General features: G+C 41.4%; 1 protein-coding gene across 1 annotated transcript in view; it reads right to left on the minus strand.

The window, feature by feature from the left end:
• Window positions 1-213: 213 nt before the first annotated feature.
• ZPR1 (ZPR1 zinc finger) overlaps window positions 214-17,843 on the minus strand; it is a 48,993-nt gene continuing 31,363 nt past the window's right edge. The window contains exons 10-14 of the mRNA XM_085645722.1: window positions 7,907-7,996; window positions 5,469-5,579; window positions 4,644-4,733; window positions 2,925-2,990; window positions 214-2,454 (exon numbers count right to left, since the gene is read on the minus strand). Of these exons, the coding sequence (XP_085501848.1) occupies window positions 2,317-2,454; window positions 2,925-2,990; window positions 4,644-4,733; window positions 5,469-5,579; window positions 7,907-7,996 (495 nt within the window). The 3' untranslated portion in view covers window positions 214-2,316. The remainder of the gene's footprint in view (window positions 2,455-2,924; window positions 2,991-4,643; window positions 4,734-5,468; window positions 5,580-7,906; window positions 7,997-17,843) is intronic.

Consider the following 17,843-nt stretch of genomic DNA (forward strand, 5'->3'; position numbering starts at 1 on the left):
TCTGACATATATAGTTAATACAATAACATATTGCTTATAAAGCTGAGGAAAATAGAACATTAAAAATAAAACAACTATTATGTTTTTTTTCTTTTTAACCAAATACCGTGTGTTATGGCCACTCTGTCCCACGTCCATGCGTCTTTACTCTCTTCCAAACCATTAATCTCACGCCCGCACCCGTGAGAAGAAATATAAATTCCACAACACGTATCATCCTGAACTTAAAATAATTTATTTATTTCAACCTAACTCAAACAGTTGTGTTTAGCAAAAGTAAAAGATGTCTCGGAGATGGAGGTTAAAAACACTTGCCGGTTCTCACCATCTTCCAATATTTCGACACTACTTTGATAACTGCTTTGACCAATTTAAGCATTCAAAGTAAAGAAAATTCAATGATGCCTCGCTCTCAATTTATCCATTTGTTCTCGCTCTAACAAAAGTAAACTCATTGGACAGTATAACGTCTACTGGTTTTGTCTCATTTGCATTTTTCTACAACATGTTTTTTTGGAAATAAGAGTAAGATTTGACTAGGACGGAGGACCCTTTTTTAATAGAGTTAGACTAATTCTTTTTCTACTTGTCTAGACGCCCACATGTATTGTGGGTCCCAAAATATAGTTCGAGCCCAATGGGCGAGCGGAGGTGGAAGAGAGAATTACTCTACCAATATCTCACTTCCTGTGTTGGAGAATCCAGAAGGAACTAGGAAGAATTAAATAGCCTACTCTTTTCAATTGAAGCAAAAAATGCATTGCATTTACTGTATGATCGACATCATTGTGCTTCCTTCTAACAATAGCCAAACCTTTAGTGTGAATATTTTTGTTACAAGCTAAATGTTATATGGTAACTATCCCCTAAACACCTGTACAAAATCTATGCAAAATCCATGCTGACTGGCATTACTGTAGAGGAAGTAATGCCCGTCAGCATGGATTTGGCATAGATTAAACTTGAAAACCACCTACAACTAAGTAGGAGGCGTCATTCCTGGTGCGCAAATACAGACATTTAATTATAAGTGCTATCAGAAGTAAGGCCCGTCTTCAAGAATCTATTTGATGTGGTTTTGTGAGAATTTCACTTTTTTCTCTCCATCCAATCGAATGCAGATAGACTGCATCACACAGGCTTTTTCAACACCAGACAGTAAGTTTTCCAGATACCTACTCAACAGCAGGTGTCCAGCTTAAGTGTGGTTAGAAATCACACCTTGCCTCTAGTGCTAACAACAAAAATGTCGGGAACTATGAAACAGGTAGGGAAAGGTCTCAAGAGCATAGAAGCGTCACCACTTAAACGCTCTCATTTTCTGCAAAGTTCCTCATTATTTTGAAGCAAATTAAAAACCAACTGCCATTTTGCTATTGCTTGAGCTGTTCTGCTTTCACCAGATGCACTTCAGCAAACCACTGCAATGTTGTCTATCTTAGACATCCCACAATATTGTGGAGAAAATTGCAGGAAAGGCAAGTGAAAAGGCTGAACTGAACGTTGCTGACACAATTTCCCCCACCCAGGTGCTCAAAAGCGCATCAAAGCAACTGTTCCAATTTCAGAGAAAGTTTAGCTGCAAGAGGCTTCCTGGACCTCTTCAGCATTATATTTGACACAACAGATGTATTTATACATTAGAAATACAGTTAAGGAAAAGCAAACGCTGGTAAAAATATGGCACACGAATATAATTTTTCAGAGCAGTGGGGAAAATAACAAAAGCAAAACTTTGGATCCTGAACCTTCTGGCGATCGAAAGCGGCTGGCTGACATGAAACATTCCATTATCTCTAATTTTTTTCCATTGGCCTCCTTTGACGGGAGAGCATTTGCATCCTCACTAGGATGGTCTAGAAGCTCTCTTTAAAATCATATAAACTGCATCCACATTAGAATTCTCACTCAAAATCCTTAGTGCTTGCTCTTTGTATTGAAGCAAATCATGTAACAAGCCCAATAGGTCTTTCCATGACTCCACGAGAAGCCATTCCAGAAAGCAAGGTTGGTAAGAGAAAATGATCCTGGAATTTTGACTGGAATTCATATTTTCATTACATTCTTTGTCTCTCTTGGATTATTTGTCTTTTTTTAATGCCAGTACATGGTTCTTTTTATCCAGAAACACCTTTTGAACGTTTCAAGCGAACAGAGACAGAATTGTCTCCTAACCGAAGAAACTTCGCTCTTCCAGATGTCCAGCCGAGTTAGAAATGCGGCCTATGACATGGGCTTTTCTAACATCCAAAATGAAAAGGTCAGTATCTTTCACCCATGTAAAATGATTAATATTAAGTGATGAAAGAGCCACTGCTACCGGCTGCTGGTCTCTGCTTCGCCTTCATACCCCTCGGTCTTCATGTCGTTCAAGCCCAGCTCTTCATTCTGCTCGAACGAGCGCTCATAATGCTCCACCTTCATCTCTGGATCCTCCTCAGGGGCATACACATTCTGCAACCACAACATATTAAGTTAGCAAAAATGTACAAAAAACAGTATTATAAACTCAAAAATGCAACTTGAAGTAGAAGACGGGTGCTCCCCGAAAAGGTTTATTAAAACAATGGACTGCTGAAAACCTATAACTCCGTTCTAAAGTGGGCTTACTTGTTGCATGGAGTGTGTGTTGGAGTTTGTGTCGGGAAGGTGGCGATGTCTAACAGATTTGGAATAACTGGAAAGCATGAACCAGCTTGCGCTACGCACATTACAGCCCAATCACCTCTAATCTTGTGCAATGATTGCAAATGGGAAAATACTTTCCTTGGCACTTTTAAACGTGTTGGTTTAACAAACACTAGCATCTCCCCCAGCAGCCAGCCTGCTTTGTGCAGCTGCAGCACCTTGTAGTGTTACATAATATCTCTAAAACTTGGCTACCTGGGTGAAACAGACACATATTGATTTTTGACTAGACTTACCTGAAGGTAACTGTTCCCCGCTAGGTCATCAAGCACCAAGTGAACTTCCATCTTCCCCTCTATGATCTGCAATTGGACAAAATAAAGAGGGCAGGTCACACTTAGGTTTACTAAGATTGCAGATTGATGCTCCTAAGTGCAGTGCAGACTGGTGCACAGTGAATGCCCCCTGACCAACACTGCCACCCATGCTTTTACACTCACCTTTCTATAGTCCATCATGAACAAAGGACACCCCATACAACACACTAGACTATGAGAAAGGTTTAAAATAATCACCTACAGAAAGAGCACTATGCGCGATCAGTAGTTATAAATTCTACCCGTTTGCAATAATATGCAATAGTACGAAACCAAGGGCTCTTGACGATTCACACGAAGACGCTAAAGAGCACTGTGAACAGCGGAAGTAAGACCTTCAGTGGATGCCCTCATTACCACGTGTCAACCAGAGGACACAACCAAATTGCTTGCATTTCATAAATAACTGCAAACGTTTGCGAACAGGACTCACAGGGTATAAAATACCAGATAACTGTTGTGGTGCACCTGACAGGGCCAAGAACCATTAGGTGGAACAGTGAGAGGATTGGCGTTTGGATTACCCAGAGCTACTCTTGTGAAGAATCACAAACGCTCCCTAAATGAAACACACCCAACTCCCACACATTCCAAATACCTCCCACCCAAGCCACCCCAGCCCTTCAAAAACCACATACAACCTTTGTAAAATAAAAAATAGATTAAAAAAAAAAACCTAAATAAATAATAAATCATAAAATGAAGACATTTGACATTTTATTGAACTCTGGCAGACTAAGAGATTGGCTCGGCAATAGTCTATGTATTATAGTGCAACTTAAGTCTTTCAGATCTCTTATTAATACTATACATAGTTGTCTGGTTAATTGAATTGAGCCGTCCAAGCCTTTTTTAGGTCGGGTATTCGAGACCTCTTGTACATACTTTAGTATATACTTAAATGTGTATGTACTTTGTGGGCTCTGGACATCAGCCCTGGGACTGGTCTGCTTCCGCTTAGGGACTTTTTTTTTCAGTTCAACTGCCTCTATTTAACGGTCTTGATAGAAAACGACCAGCAGAGGTCAGTAAAATACCAGAATAGCTTTCTGCTTAGGGACTTTCTTTTTTTTTTTTTTTTTTAATTCTGGCAACTGCCTCTATTTAACTTTGATAGAAAACGACCAGCAGAGGTCAGTAAAATACCAGAATCACTTTAGCGTTCTCTAGATTCCAGTCCATAGAAACGGTCTTCCACGAGCACCCGTAGACAATAGTATTTTTTTCAAATCTTGTATTGTCAGTGATCTGAACACACCATTTCCTGCTGAAAGTCAATATTTCTCCCATACCTGGCATGTCATGCAGTTTGGTACTTACTTTCCCTCCATGCTAAAAAAACAGTAGATGTTTCAGCACCCAGACTAATGTGTTGCATAGCTAAATACATATAAGGTCCCAAGGGCGAGACCGATTGCATTGAAAATGCTTGTTTTTTTCTAGCTGTGGGACCTGCAGTGTTGTGGCATCAGTGAGGTCTGTCCCTGCTTTGATGACCAGCGCACAATGACTTGTCCCCGCTACCCTTTTTATAAATACATGAACACATCTTTTAAATAAATGCAGACAAAACAAGGGAGAGACCCTCAATGGACACGAGATGTTTCCTTTAAAAATCCTGTAAAATACGATGCAAACCTGGTCAAGCTTCCTTCCAAATTCTTGTAATTTTTCTGCTCTGCCTGGGATGGAGCTGTCTCCCACTGTGAAGGGGTTTTTCGACACAATCTATAAAACAGGAAGAGAAATAATTAGTTCTGTAGATGATTTCTACATCGTTAATATGGTGTTACAAAAAGTATATTTATTCTGAATAAATTGGCTCAAGCTTAGTGGCAGCTAAGGTGGGCGGCTCAAAGAATGAATGAAGACTCTTGCTGTCATCTGGTTAGCATAGAGATTTTAAGTGAAATGGGGTTAGTTTCAAGTGTGATGCGGTGCATAGTTTCAAACAGTAGTTCTAACCACCCAGTAACGAGAAATTCTGTGGCGAATAGCATGGACAAATCATGGGGGGGAAAAAAGTAGAAAAGATAAATGGGTGTGACCACCCCCTACCCCCCTCCCCATCCGGGCTGCGCCTTGAGACCCTTACGGGAGATCGTCACGCTTTACAAGACAACTGATTGATTAAGAAGTGGAAGGATGGCTCTCAAGTTGCAAATAAGTGCAGTTTTATGATCGAACGATTTCACAAAGTGCCGAAATGACTCCACAGTGGAGACTAGCTGGTTAACCTTACAATTTGGGGATATATTTAAGCTTATGCTTACAATCAATGGGTAGAACTGTGCAAGGCTGCATACTAATTCAGAGTGTTTGTAGTAGCCCTTCTTTCCATGGCAGAACCTGGAACAATATTTTCTCACTTCCACTTGTGTGGCTGAGCAAAGGATCTTCAAAGAATCAGTGAACAATATGCATGTTCCAGGCCCTAGATGGTATAACCAGATGCTCCCTTACCAGTTCTCGGATATCTTTCAGTAGTCCTTCCACAGTGGTGAACTTCCCGCCAAGAGCACCCATGCCCAGCTCGAACTCCAGCTCCGGAATGTAGATGTTGCATGTCTCTGACTGTTAGGAGCAAAAGTATAAACATCAGAGAAATTTCTAAAGCAACAGTGACATAGTGGGATGGAGAGTTGGGCCATATAGCACAAAGATTACATAACCAAGGCATGTTTGATCTGTTGAAGACAACATAGTCAATTTTTGTTGGCTCAAAGTGCTTTAAGAGGAAACATCAGTCTTACAGCTGTGGTTTGTGGCAAAGTGAATGTACGTGGGCTCTTAAATATAGGAGGAACCAAACAGGACAATCTATAAGGCCAAAGACAAAACACCTATTTTTCTCTCAAGTCCACATTGGAAACACTATTTTCTTTGGAGTAGTCTTTCAATATCTTATTTTAAAGCACAAGATTTTAGTGAATTTTGAGAAAACAACTCAAATCTATACTGCAGGGATAAAGCTAGTGCTAACCACTCAAAAATTGATATGCAAAAAATATAGTTTATAAATAACATCTTTTTGTAGGGTAAAGTAAAAAAGAATTCAGCCCAGGTATGCAATATCTTGGTACGAAACATTACAGATTTTAGATGCAAACAAATCCACAGCTGTATCAAGCCCCTAATGCAAAGAACGTGATCCCAAACCCCAAAGAAATTAATGTAACGAGGACTCTTTTTTCCCAGTCTGTAGAGCTAAAACCTCATCATCATGGGTCCAAAGCCAGTGTCTGCTGGTAGTTCAATAAAGACATCTCACTGGAGCAGTTGGAAACCTTGAAGTCCACCACAGACAGATACCAATGTTATCTCTGCTGTGAAGCAGCATAGTAACAGAGAAAGGTCTGCTCATGATTTGCGCTTGTCCATGTTCACCTCAACAAATCAAAAATAATAATTAACCAACAGAATTAATGCAGAGTTTTGATTGAAATACGTTTTGAGGAAGATGGTTGACAGCAGATTAAAAATAACTTCTTGCAAAGCTTATGAATAAATGGGATCGCCTGCTAAGTTTAAGTCTTAAGGCACAGGAAAAGCAATTCTTTTCAAGAACAACATCCGATTCCAGGCATTTTTGTGTGCCTCCTACTCAACGAATTGAAGATTAGAAGACATTTTCCACCGATATGCCCACAGCCTTGCCCTTCAATAAGGTGCTAATGTACTTTCATAAAGCATCAGTTGTCCTTTCATTCAACTTATTTGCACTGTACGTTCACACGCAGCTGGAGATACTCCCAGCCAGAATGACTTTACATGCAGGCTTAGCAGGCAATTCCTACAGCACAAACTATAGAAAAACACAGAGACCGTAGACATTTTCTAGATAGTGTTCACAAGATACACTGAAAGGCACACACAATTTTCCTTTCTCAAGCCTTGCCTTGCGCCTGCTAAGGCGGCAGCTATGCACACAGATAGCACAGTTTTGCCTCAGCACCCTTTTAATATTCTTATTCAGCCCCAGGAAGCCTTTGCTTCTGCATGCTTTAGGCACATATGCAGGAGGGTCTTGCAGTTAAATATAGAAGAAGGAGTCATACATTTATGAAAGTGTAAACTGGCACTTTGTGCCTCAGTGAGCATAACAACAAAAGCAGATTTTTACAAAAGAAGAAAGAGCATCAATCACCGATGGCAGCGCTCACGCATTTCACCTTTAGAGGTTTGATATGCATTTAACCTAAAAGTTAATGTTCTTTCTGTGCGATAACTACATTGCAATATGAATGAACTGATTTGTTGTTAATGAAGGAAAAATTAACAATGAATTGAGTAATATGCTGCATCAATTCGTTTTTTTCTGCCATCTGTACCATATAATTTTCTACCTGAGGTACTCTGTGTGTGATATATCTCTCTCTATATATATATACACACACACAAAATGCTAAAAGAACGCCCTTCCTGGCGGATCAGCGCTCGTAAGCAGGCATCTCACCGATATATTCCAAAGAGAAAACACCGCTTGATAAAGAGAGCCCACCAGCCGGTAAGTAGCATAAAAAATTATTTAATTAGCAGAGAGTTTTGTGCATCACACGTTTCTACCCTCCTTAGTCTTAATCATATGCATCATGTGATGTGGCAAGTTGTTATCCCCCTTTTAAATCCAAAACCGTAGACATTGAGAATGTGATGAAAAATCATCTGTAGTCTATTTTCAGTCTTGTCACGCTGTAGTAGCAGGTAATTTTGGGTACCATGGTCGTTAGTAGAGACTCAGTTGGTATATTCCAAAAATATTAGGTTTTGGATTTAAATATACAAGACGTCAAAATCCAAGAATAATAATATAACCATGACTCAACCACACATCTACCAATCAAGATAAAAATAAAATATTTACATGGTAATCTCCCAAATACTGGCTATTCAGCTCTTACCTTTAACAAATCTCGAGTCATATCCGAAGAGTCTGTAATACGTAAGGTTATTTTGGTGCCACGTGCCTCAATGGCACCTCCTGACTTCACCTAGGCAGAAAAGATGATAGCAAAGAAATATACTAGGTCAGAACAGTGAAACGTTTGATAGTCGGGTACTGGAACGAGATCAAGCCATGGCAAGAACAACTTTTTCAGACTGAATGATGTGTCTCAATTTAATAACAACCAAGGTTTACTAATTGAAATACATTTCTTTACTCAAATTCGTAAATTAAGCTTTTTCCGTAGTTTTACATAAAATAGGAGAGAAAACAATAACAGAAGGAAAACACATTTTCACATATTGAATTCCCCCTTACTTAGTCACCTTTTAGACCTTCAAGTGCAACCCTACCTACCATTCACAGCACTCATGATGTAAGTGGGCCCTATAATCCTCGCCTACACTGTTTATGCCCTTATTCATTCGCAACGGTCTTCTAGTAATTGACTAGCTTCAAGATTGGAGAATTTCTTTTCGTATGGTTAAGGTCATGCAACAGATTTTCACAGAGGATAAGTTATCAAAGCTTCCCAAACCACTATGCTATCTCCAGGGGCACTTTGCAATTCCAATACAACACTTACCATCTAGCCGCAGCAACATCTTCCACATGAAAGCTCTGTACAGTGTGATTTATTCGCACAGTGCCATCCTGCAGTATAGGGCTTTTTGGACTGTGCTGGGCCTCCCCATGTGCTACAAAAGCGCAAAGCTGCTGTGCAGGTCGTGCCTGGGCGAAGACCGTGCCAAGAGTGGACTTGTCTACACTTTTCAGAGCCTGGAGGAGGCTGAGCCGGACTCCCCCCCCCCCCCCCCCCCCCTTTTGATCAGACTTGTACCCACGAAAGATACCTGCACATTTTCTCTCAGCCAGCCCCCAGATATTTTTCGTATTGTAATTGCATTTATATAGCGCTTACTACCCCTGACGAGCCATCAAAGTGATTTTTTGGCCAGTATCACGCTACTCCGGAACCCATATCGTAACACCGAAGAAGGTGAAGCGCTTTTCACATTCAGGGTACTACAATCGAGGCACTGTTGCCGACTAGGTTGGGGAAAAAGAAAACTACTAATGGCCCACCTGTCCGTCCCACCAAGAGTACCTCCTAAGACAGGATGTTAGAACGGGCTGAGGGATATTCAGCACGGAAATCGCTCTTACTGAGAGAAGGCTCTCACTGAACTTGGGTGCTGTACCCGACTTATCTGCTGCTGTGAATTAAGTTCCCTCAACCTTGGTGTTGTCGTCCCCTGTTCCTGAGAGGACCCTCTGGAGGTGGGCTCCATAAAAACAGAAGTGCTTCACCCCAAGTTGGCTGTGAAGTCTGAATGAGGCTGGTGCAGGAACTTGTGAGCCTCAGAGCGAGCTCCTTCTTACGCTTTTAGTTCTAGTCTTAAAGATTTGATGCAGACCGAGCTAGTTTCCATAGTACACTGGAAACTATTTAAACCCAGCTTGCTGGTCTGAGCCCCACCAGTCCGCAGAAGAGCGTGTAAAGATGTGGGAGTCCTTAAGGATGTTCACCATATGTTGGTAGGCAGGCCGTCCATGATCTGCCAAAGTCAAGGGGGAGCGACGAGGGGTGCTTCGGAATCCAGATCTCAGATGGCTGTGCCATCACAGGGGCCAATCTGTATTTCCACACATACTAACTAACTTATAGCCAAGTAGGTCCCCCAAGTTGGAGGGGGGAGGTGTACACAAGGTCAACATAATCAACTGGGTCAACAACAGATCAGCAAGTACAGGCTAACAGGAATGGAGATAGTACTAAAAGTACCCCGTGGCTAGCACTTTATCAACCTCCCTCCTGCATATTGCCTGTATATGTTGCTGTTCTTACCGGAGTGCCTTCCTTATAGGAAAATCAGTTGGAGTCTCATGCACAGCTAGTAAATAAGGTTCTACAATGGTTAGCAGGCCACAGAGGCTGGGCTTGTGGAAGCCACAGGTGAATGCGGTATTATTGACTTCGGATCCCCGCAACTCGTCTAAAGGCTTTTGTTTGACAAATCAAACCCCTTGCATGTGACGAGCGTCATCTAGCTGGTACCTCTTGGCTAGTTTTACAAGCCTCACCAGGTCTTAGCTCCAAATTCAATCCATCTAGCATCCAAGTCCAGCGAGGGTGGCCCCAAAATCTTTCGCAACCACCGTCCTGATAATTTGGCTGCACTGCAGGAGCTGTCAAGTTCCTATTTGAAGCAACCAAGGGATCTGTTCTTGGTACCGGTTAATCGTTTTGAGGTTCTATCCGATGTTGACTGACCATCAGCGAATCCGCTCTTTCCGTTTTTAACAGCGCTCAACAACGGGTCAGCTACTTTATACAGGTCCAGCTCAGTGGAAATTAATGGCAAGAGGGGCCCTCTTTCCTTTTTGAGCTTGAATGTAGCAGGCTTAAAATGGAAGAAAACAGACCCCGACTGATTCAATATTATTGTTACCTACAATATTATTGCCTTTCAGGACACATGAGCCACCTCTCCACATTCTTGCTCTGGACTCGCTTGTTACTCTTGTTCAGCTGTATCAGCTATTCGGGACATAACTAGGGGAGGTCGCTTGGTCTGGTTCCAGTCAAACCTTAATGTAAAGGTGACCATGATTGACTCTAGCTGTTTGACGTTTCAAGTTTTGTGTATCAAGTATAATTTGTGTCTTTGCCATTTTTTAATACATTTTATAACAATTTTACCAATAATACCTGTACGTTATTTTAAGGAGTTATTCATATTTTAAAGCAGACTTCAATCAACATCTGTAGTACAGCCAAAATTAATCATTTGTGCAGATTTTAATACTAAACTTATTAATTCTGAGCATTTGGGTACCAAAGGTCTTGTCATAGACTCCTCAGTCTACAAATGCGGAGGGGTAGAGCGGAGTCTTTACCTAGTGGAATTTGATCTGTTGGACTTCGGCAGTTTGGAATAGGACAGCCCAACTATACCAACTTACAGATAGACTATATCTTTGTAACAAAATGTTTTCGCCCATGGGGAAGCCAGACCACGGTAGCAAAGACCCGATGGGGGGGGAGGAGGGCGGGGGTCACAATGCCCTTTAGGCCATCGGCTATTTTCCGGTTAGGAAGACAATATCCCCGGCAGCTTTAATCGAGATCTCTTAGCATTCTAGTAATGGTTTGAGACTGAATTGGTGTCTCAAGGAACCCAGTACAACACTTTACCTTTTGGTGAAAAATCACCCGTCCCTTTTCTTGGGGTGTTTGGCTGAGGGCAGTGAAGAAGCTCGCTCAGATCATTATACTTCCTTATGTGTTAGTATTAAGAGGCACATGATGAAACCAATCACACCAACCCCTAAATGTCCAAGATGGTTTATGTTCAGTGGCGAACTGCCATTTGAAAAGGGTTCAGCCTCGAATCCCAGGGACCCTGAGGAAGTTCGAGAGGTGAGTAAATCCTACTAACTTACCCTAAGGTGTAGGAGGCATTTCCTACTTAAAGATTGTGACCAACTTGAGCAGGCAACTTCAGGAAGCAGTAGTAAAGCTTTTTGAGAAACAGTAAACAATATCCAAATGAGAGATATACCGGTTAACCCTCTGTTGACATGTAACATAACTGGTTTCGCTTGGGTAGCACATTTCACCTCTATGTACCAAATAGCTGAAGATACATCATTAACTAGCTTACTGAGTGACAGGCTGCGCGAAGCACCACCCTTGCAAATTACATTCCCAGAAGTTGAGGATTGCATCCCCCAAAGCCCTGGTGGTAAAGCGCCAGGGCCAGACAGGTTCCTAATGGACCTTATTTAATTTAAGATTGATCCATGGGGCACCTTGTTTGTAACTTTATTCAACAACTCCTTTTGCCATAAGATACCAATGTCATGGACACTTTCGACCATTGTCCCTATCTTTAAAAAGGGGCTAGGAACCTGCATATATACTATCGTTCGATTTCTCTCATCGACAGCACATTAAAGGTCATATGCAGGGTAACTTTCTAGCGAATTAGAGACTGGACTTGCCAAAATATTATCCTCTTTCAATATGGTTTTTGTCCAGGAAAAGATACAGTGGGACAATATTTAAATGTACAGTTGATCTTGGGTAAATATACGTCTGCCAAGCACTGCCCTTTGTAAATGGCATTCATGGATTTTTTATGCAGCTTTTGATTCCGTTAACAGGCCTAAGCTGCGTTTGAAGTTGTTGGATATGGGTGTAGAAGACTACATCGTAAACTTCCTACAGATTTTGCATGAGAATTTATCACCCCAGTGCGGTATGGTGCTGCGGGTGAAACCACCAATACCTTTTCATTGGCTCGAGGAGTGCATCAAGAGTGTATTTTGGCTCCCCTCCTGTTTATTTTACATGTCAATAACCTATGCCCCCATTTGAATACAGTTACAAACGACACGCCAAAAATTGCTAACATTCCGGTACCGGCGCTACTTTACACCGACAACACTGTTCTGCTGGCTAGAACTCCAAGCCTTTCATAGTTTGGTTGAAACATTTGTTTCATATATGGGAATGCTCGATTTGGCAACAAATTTTGGAAAGTCGGACATATTGGTGTGCGGCCTAGGGAAGAACTATGGCATCTACGACAGTTAGGGGTCAGGCCCAGAGTTGTATGAATAACTTTTGCTACCTTGAAGACACTTATAGCTTGGGAGGGTCGTGGCAGCCCCAGATGAATATTTCATGTATGAAACTTAGTAGGGATGCTGGGGCAATTCGGAGTCTCTTTGGGGATACCATAATACATCTGCTCTTGAGAGCAATGCAAATCATCGTATGTGTAGGTGTCTTCTAGGTCTCCCTCTGGCTAGCTCCCATTTTATTCTACACTCCGAGATGAACTTCGTAAAGGTGCCAACCTAATTCTGTCCGAAACATAATCGGTTATAGGTTGGTGTTTGGGCCAAATCCGACACTGGTTTTAACAGGAAGGTTATTCTAGATTGCCTTCAACTTTATAGGGGCCTCTTTATTCCCCTTGTTGAACTATGTATACAGGACTGAAATAGGTCTGCCGGATTTATTTTCTGCACTACACAACATAGTTAGTTCAGATAAACTATTGGTTAAAGGCAAATTAAGAGAACTCTTCTTAAACCAACGATGTGATCAATAATTTCTTGAATGTTCTGTGAAAGACTAACTTGTGACCATAGCATCTTCAGAGCCAGTGTCCTATCTTGCCCTGAAACACAACAGTTGGGAAAGATCTCTTCTGTTTCGTTTCAGGGCAGGTACCGCATGGAGATTGCAGTGTTTAAGGAGATGCTTATCTTTGGGGAACTAGTACACCCTCCTGCCCTTGTAATGGGGCCTCTGCACAATATCTGCTGCACTTTGTGTATACATTTTATAGGTTATATATTATCCTCTTTCTCAAACAGATTTTAAAATGTTTAGGTTTTAGGAAGCGTAATGAAGCCTTATTGTATTTTAGCAACTCAATAGCTTAGATGTTTGTTTTAGGAGTTTGCTCCTTTTCTAAATCACTAGTTAAGTGTAGAAAATCCATGAAAGGCCTTTAATCACTTTGTTGATGTATACTTGTCAGCATTAATAGTTAGTTCACTCATCATTTATAAATGTGCTTTTGATGAGGAATTTTAATCCATTACCATTTGAACATTTTTGCTGTATTCTAGCATGTGTTTAAAGATTGTTGATGTATGGTTTGTAACTTTTATAGTTGATGCAACCAAATAAAGATGGACTGCTTGTATACCAAAAAGTGTCATGCCAGGGTCAGCGGGAATCTCGAATACCAACGCCCCTTATGATGTAACAAGGTACCTCTTTTCAAAAGATTCTGAGAAAAAGGGCAGTCCCATCACATGTAGCATTGAGCCTCTATTTTTCCATCTCCAGCATATTTTTAAAGGTTGTTGGGTAAATATGATGTAGTATTTCTTGGGTCATCTTCCAGTGGCATAGTATTATATATCCTGACTCCCCATGGGAAATACTTTTGTGCATTATGGATATGGATATATATATTTTTTTTCCAATGGACATTAGGTCTCAAATCGCGGCGGTTTATTTGTGGCTGCATGAGCCAATGTCTTAGTTAAAGATACAGTAGTGTAGCTCTCTCCGGAGCAGCAAAGTTCTGGATTTTCATTCATTGTTAGGGGAGGCAATGTGGTGAAAGTGGCTGTTTGAGACTCTATTCCAAGTGTCCCGATCCGCTCTCATAGTGGTCGTCCTGTGAATGCCCTATCCAAAGAAATAATTTTTTTCAGTTTCCTTGTGGTCCATTCGATGACCACAATCGGGTGAATTACTCTGTAGTAGGGCAAGACATAGGGGCAAACTAACCCACCCTTCAGTCTAGTAGATTCTAAGATATTCACACTTATCTTACGTCTTTTACCTGCCCTAACAAATTACATCAAGTCCACCTGCAGATCCTTTACTTCCCTTTAAGGGATGTCTACAGAGATAGTGAAAAGGGTATAAGGTGTGATGTTGACCATTAGTTTCAATTATGGTACTGTCCCAGCCATGAAATACATAGCGATTTCCACTTTGCCAGATCTCTTTCAGTTGTTTCTTTAGCTCTGATCAAATTGCCGTACTCCACCACTGTAGATTATTGGTTAAATGTAAACATAGGAATTTGATTGAGGTTATAGCCTAACCAAATGGGAATAAGGAGCTAATTTAATGCATCGCAATAATTGTGATGGGTAGGTTCAGCATCTCCAACTTTATAGGGATAACTTTAAACTTGATAGAGTATCAAATTCCTCAAAGCCTCAGCTACCATGGCAGGGAGATATCTGGATTTGTCAAAGTCAATAAGATATCCTCTGCGAAAGTGCAGACCTTATATTGTTCACGACCAAATACAAATCCATGAATTGTCTCCTGCTGACATATTTAAATTACTAGTGATTATACCGCTACATCAAAGAGAAGATGGAAGAATGAACATCATTGCATTGTTCCCTCAGAAGATTAAAAGAGCACAGTGTTGGGCTACTATGGTGAATACAGGCTTCTGGAGCCCTGTAATTTGCCAGGATCCGCCCCTCATCTTCATGCTAAACACGATCTCTCTTAAGACCTCTGTCAGATACTGCAAACTCACTATCAAGTGCCTTTTTAGCATCAAAGCTCAGTAGGATGGTCAGGAATTTTTTTTACAGGATACCTTTTCAATGAAGTGTGCCCCTAGTCATACATCACCACTCTGTCTGCCTTTTTAGAAAACCCACTTTGTCGGCTTCAATCACGTAAGGCCTCAGCTTAACCAATCTGTCAGAATCTTAATAAAGATATTAGCATCCACATTGAATAAAACTATTGAACAAAAGCCTGAACATTACTCTAGGTGTTTACCAGTCTTATGACTAAAGGTGCTATCCTGTCCTCTTACAAGATAGTGATTACAAAGACCCAACCAAATAAATTAAAGCGGGTTGTCATATGCTTTTCCAGGTGTGGTAAAGTTTTGTAGTACAAAACCCTGGTGTTATAGCTATAACCATTTCCTTAGACGCTTTCCTTATCTGAGATCTTCAGGACTGTGGGATAGCTGGTAGGTAGATGCAGGCTTGGCATCAATGCCAGAAATGAAGTCAGGTGATGTCACCAAAACCATATAGTGCCCACCATGGTGCAACATCACTTTCCATACATGTTTCCAAGCCTTCAAAGCGAAAGGATGGACTGGCTTAAACAGCAAGTAGTAAAGTTCCAAACCTAATGGAACCTTATTGAACATTCCCTATAACATATCCATCAAACGGATGCCCACTCCGACTCTACCCTTCAATTGTGCCCCTGTGAGCCTATGCTGCCCTTTCTGTTTTTTTGTAAGCTGTACAATTTGCCTAGGAATACACTTCTAATCCAGTTAAGATGTGTTAATATTAGGAGATGCAGACCTGCCCTGTTTTACCTACAACTTTTACAAACTGAATATATATGTCTGATGATCTATACATTTATTTACACTGCCATGAGATTGAGGACCCGAGTGGGGAAATAGTATCTTGGAGCTCTCTCTTTATCCCTTCACTCTCTTTTGCACAATGTACTTCTTACTTTGATCATTGTGCTATCTAGTTATTTTAAATGCATAGATCTGCACAAGATTTGTTATGATGGAATGGCCGGGCGAAGATTACGATAAGATGATCTCTTTCCTCTTTCTTTCAGTCACTTTTGCACAATGCATTTTTTAACCTGACTATGGGTGGAATAGTTGGGTCTAAAGACATTCACTACTAGCGGATTTGAGTTGGCCATTTTTATGCGTCATTTGTTAGAGATGGTGTTTTCTATGATTGAGATTTTATGTGGATATATTGTTTTAATATGACTCAATACCCCGATGTCTTGTGATGATGATTTTATATTGTGTATTGCTCGCTGCTCATTTTTACAGGCCCAAACACTGCAATGTTTTTATATTGAGCATTTTTTAATGTTATTTTTACTGAATAAAGATTATTCTGATGCTATCAAATGGGGAGGCAGATGGGATGAACGAGAAATTTACAGGTAGAAAGAGTATCATCATGGCAGACAAGTAACTTCCCTCTGATGCATACTTCCACCTGCAGATTCCTCACCAGCAGTACACCATTGAAGGAGGGTTGAAGGATGGTTAAATGAGAAAGTCCTGCAGAACAGAACTGGCAAGTGGCCATCCCTATGTACTCCGGAATCCAGCTTGGCAAAAGTGTATGGGGATGCCCACGTAGCTGCTTTGCAGATTTTTAAACTGGAACCCCTCTGGCAAGGGTATAAGTTGATGATTTTGCCTTGGTGGAATGAGCCCCAACTCCTTCTGGGAGTTCTTTCTTGAACAATGTGTCTTGATGCAGAGAATGGTCCATCTTGACAGTGTCCGCTTTGCCTTGCTGGAAACCACAGTACTCGAAGTGCTGGTCGCGCAGTCCCATTTCTTGTGGAAGAGATGTGGCGCAGCGGCCAGGGTGACTGACTCCGGACTACAGGGTTCAGGGTTCCATCCCTGGTGCCGGCGGCAAGTTAGCCCAGCACCATGTGACTCTGGGCATTAGCTCGCTTAATCTTCCCGACGGCCCCCAGCGCCGGGACACCACTTCGGAGGTAGCTGTGCGCTTTACAAATACTGGTATTTTATTATTTCATTAGTATGGCTAGGTAAAAGCAGACGCTTGCTTAGGAACCAGCCTATGAAGCTCCTTTGTAGGGTGGGGTGGGGAAAAGAAGGTTGGGAGAGGGATTGTCTGGCCTAAATGAAAGGTAGTCACTACTTTAGACAGAAAAGTAGTCTCATTCTCAACACCCATTTTTTAGAGAAAAATAAGGTGAATAGCAGGCCTGTAACCCACTGAATCATCTCCCAAGGTGATGGCCACCAAAAATACTGCTTTGAGGGTTAACATGGGAGACTGGCAACTCTGAAGAGGCTCCAAACAGAGACCCCATTAAAAATATCAAAAACAAGACTAAGGCTCCACTAGGGCACGACAAAGGGAGTTGGAAGGTACAATTTAGTCAATCCCTTGAGTAAAAACACCACAATAAGGGATTTAAACAGGGCAGGCTGGTCAGGGAGACATTGTAACATCAACAACGCAGCTAAATATTTTACAGTGCCAATCGCACACCACTTGAGAGAAAGTGCAAACTGTAGTATCTGAAACAGACAATCCCGAAGAGGGTCTACGTTGTTGTCTGCGCACTATGAAACAAAGATTTCCATCTCGCAGAGTAAATAGATTTAGTAAAGGGGCGACGAGCTGACAGGATTACGCTGACAACCTGTGATGGCATATGAAAAGAGCTTATGTGCAATCTTGTATAATAACTCTACTGCCAGGGTCCGAACGGGGGGGCTGATTGCTTGCACAGTGGGTAGGGGGACGAGGCAGGGATGCCCACTGTC

The sequence above is a fragment of the Triturus cristatus genome, chromosome 3_1 (genome assembly GCF_964204655.1).
Source record: "Triturus cristatus chromosome 3_1, aTriCri1.1, whole genome shotgun sequence".
NCBI classification, from domain to species: domain Eukaryota; kingdom Metazoa; phylum Chordata; class Amphibia; order Caudata; family Salamandridae; genus Triturus; species Triturus cristatus.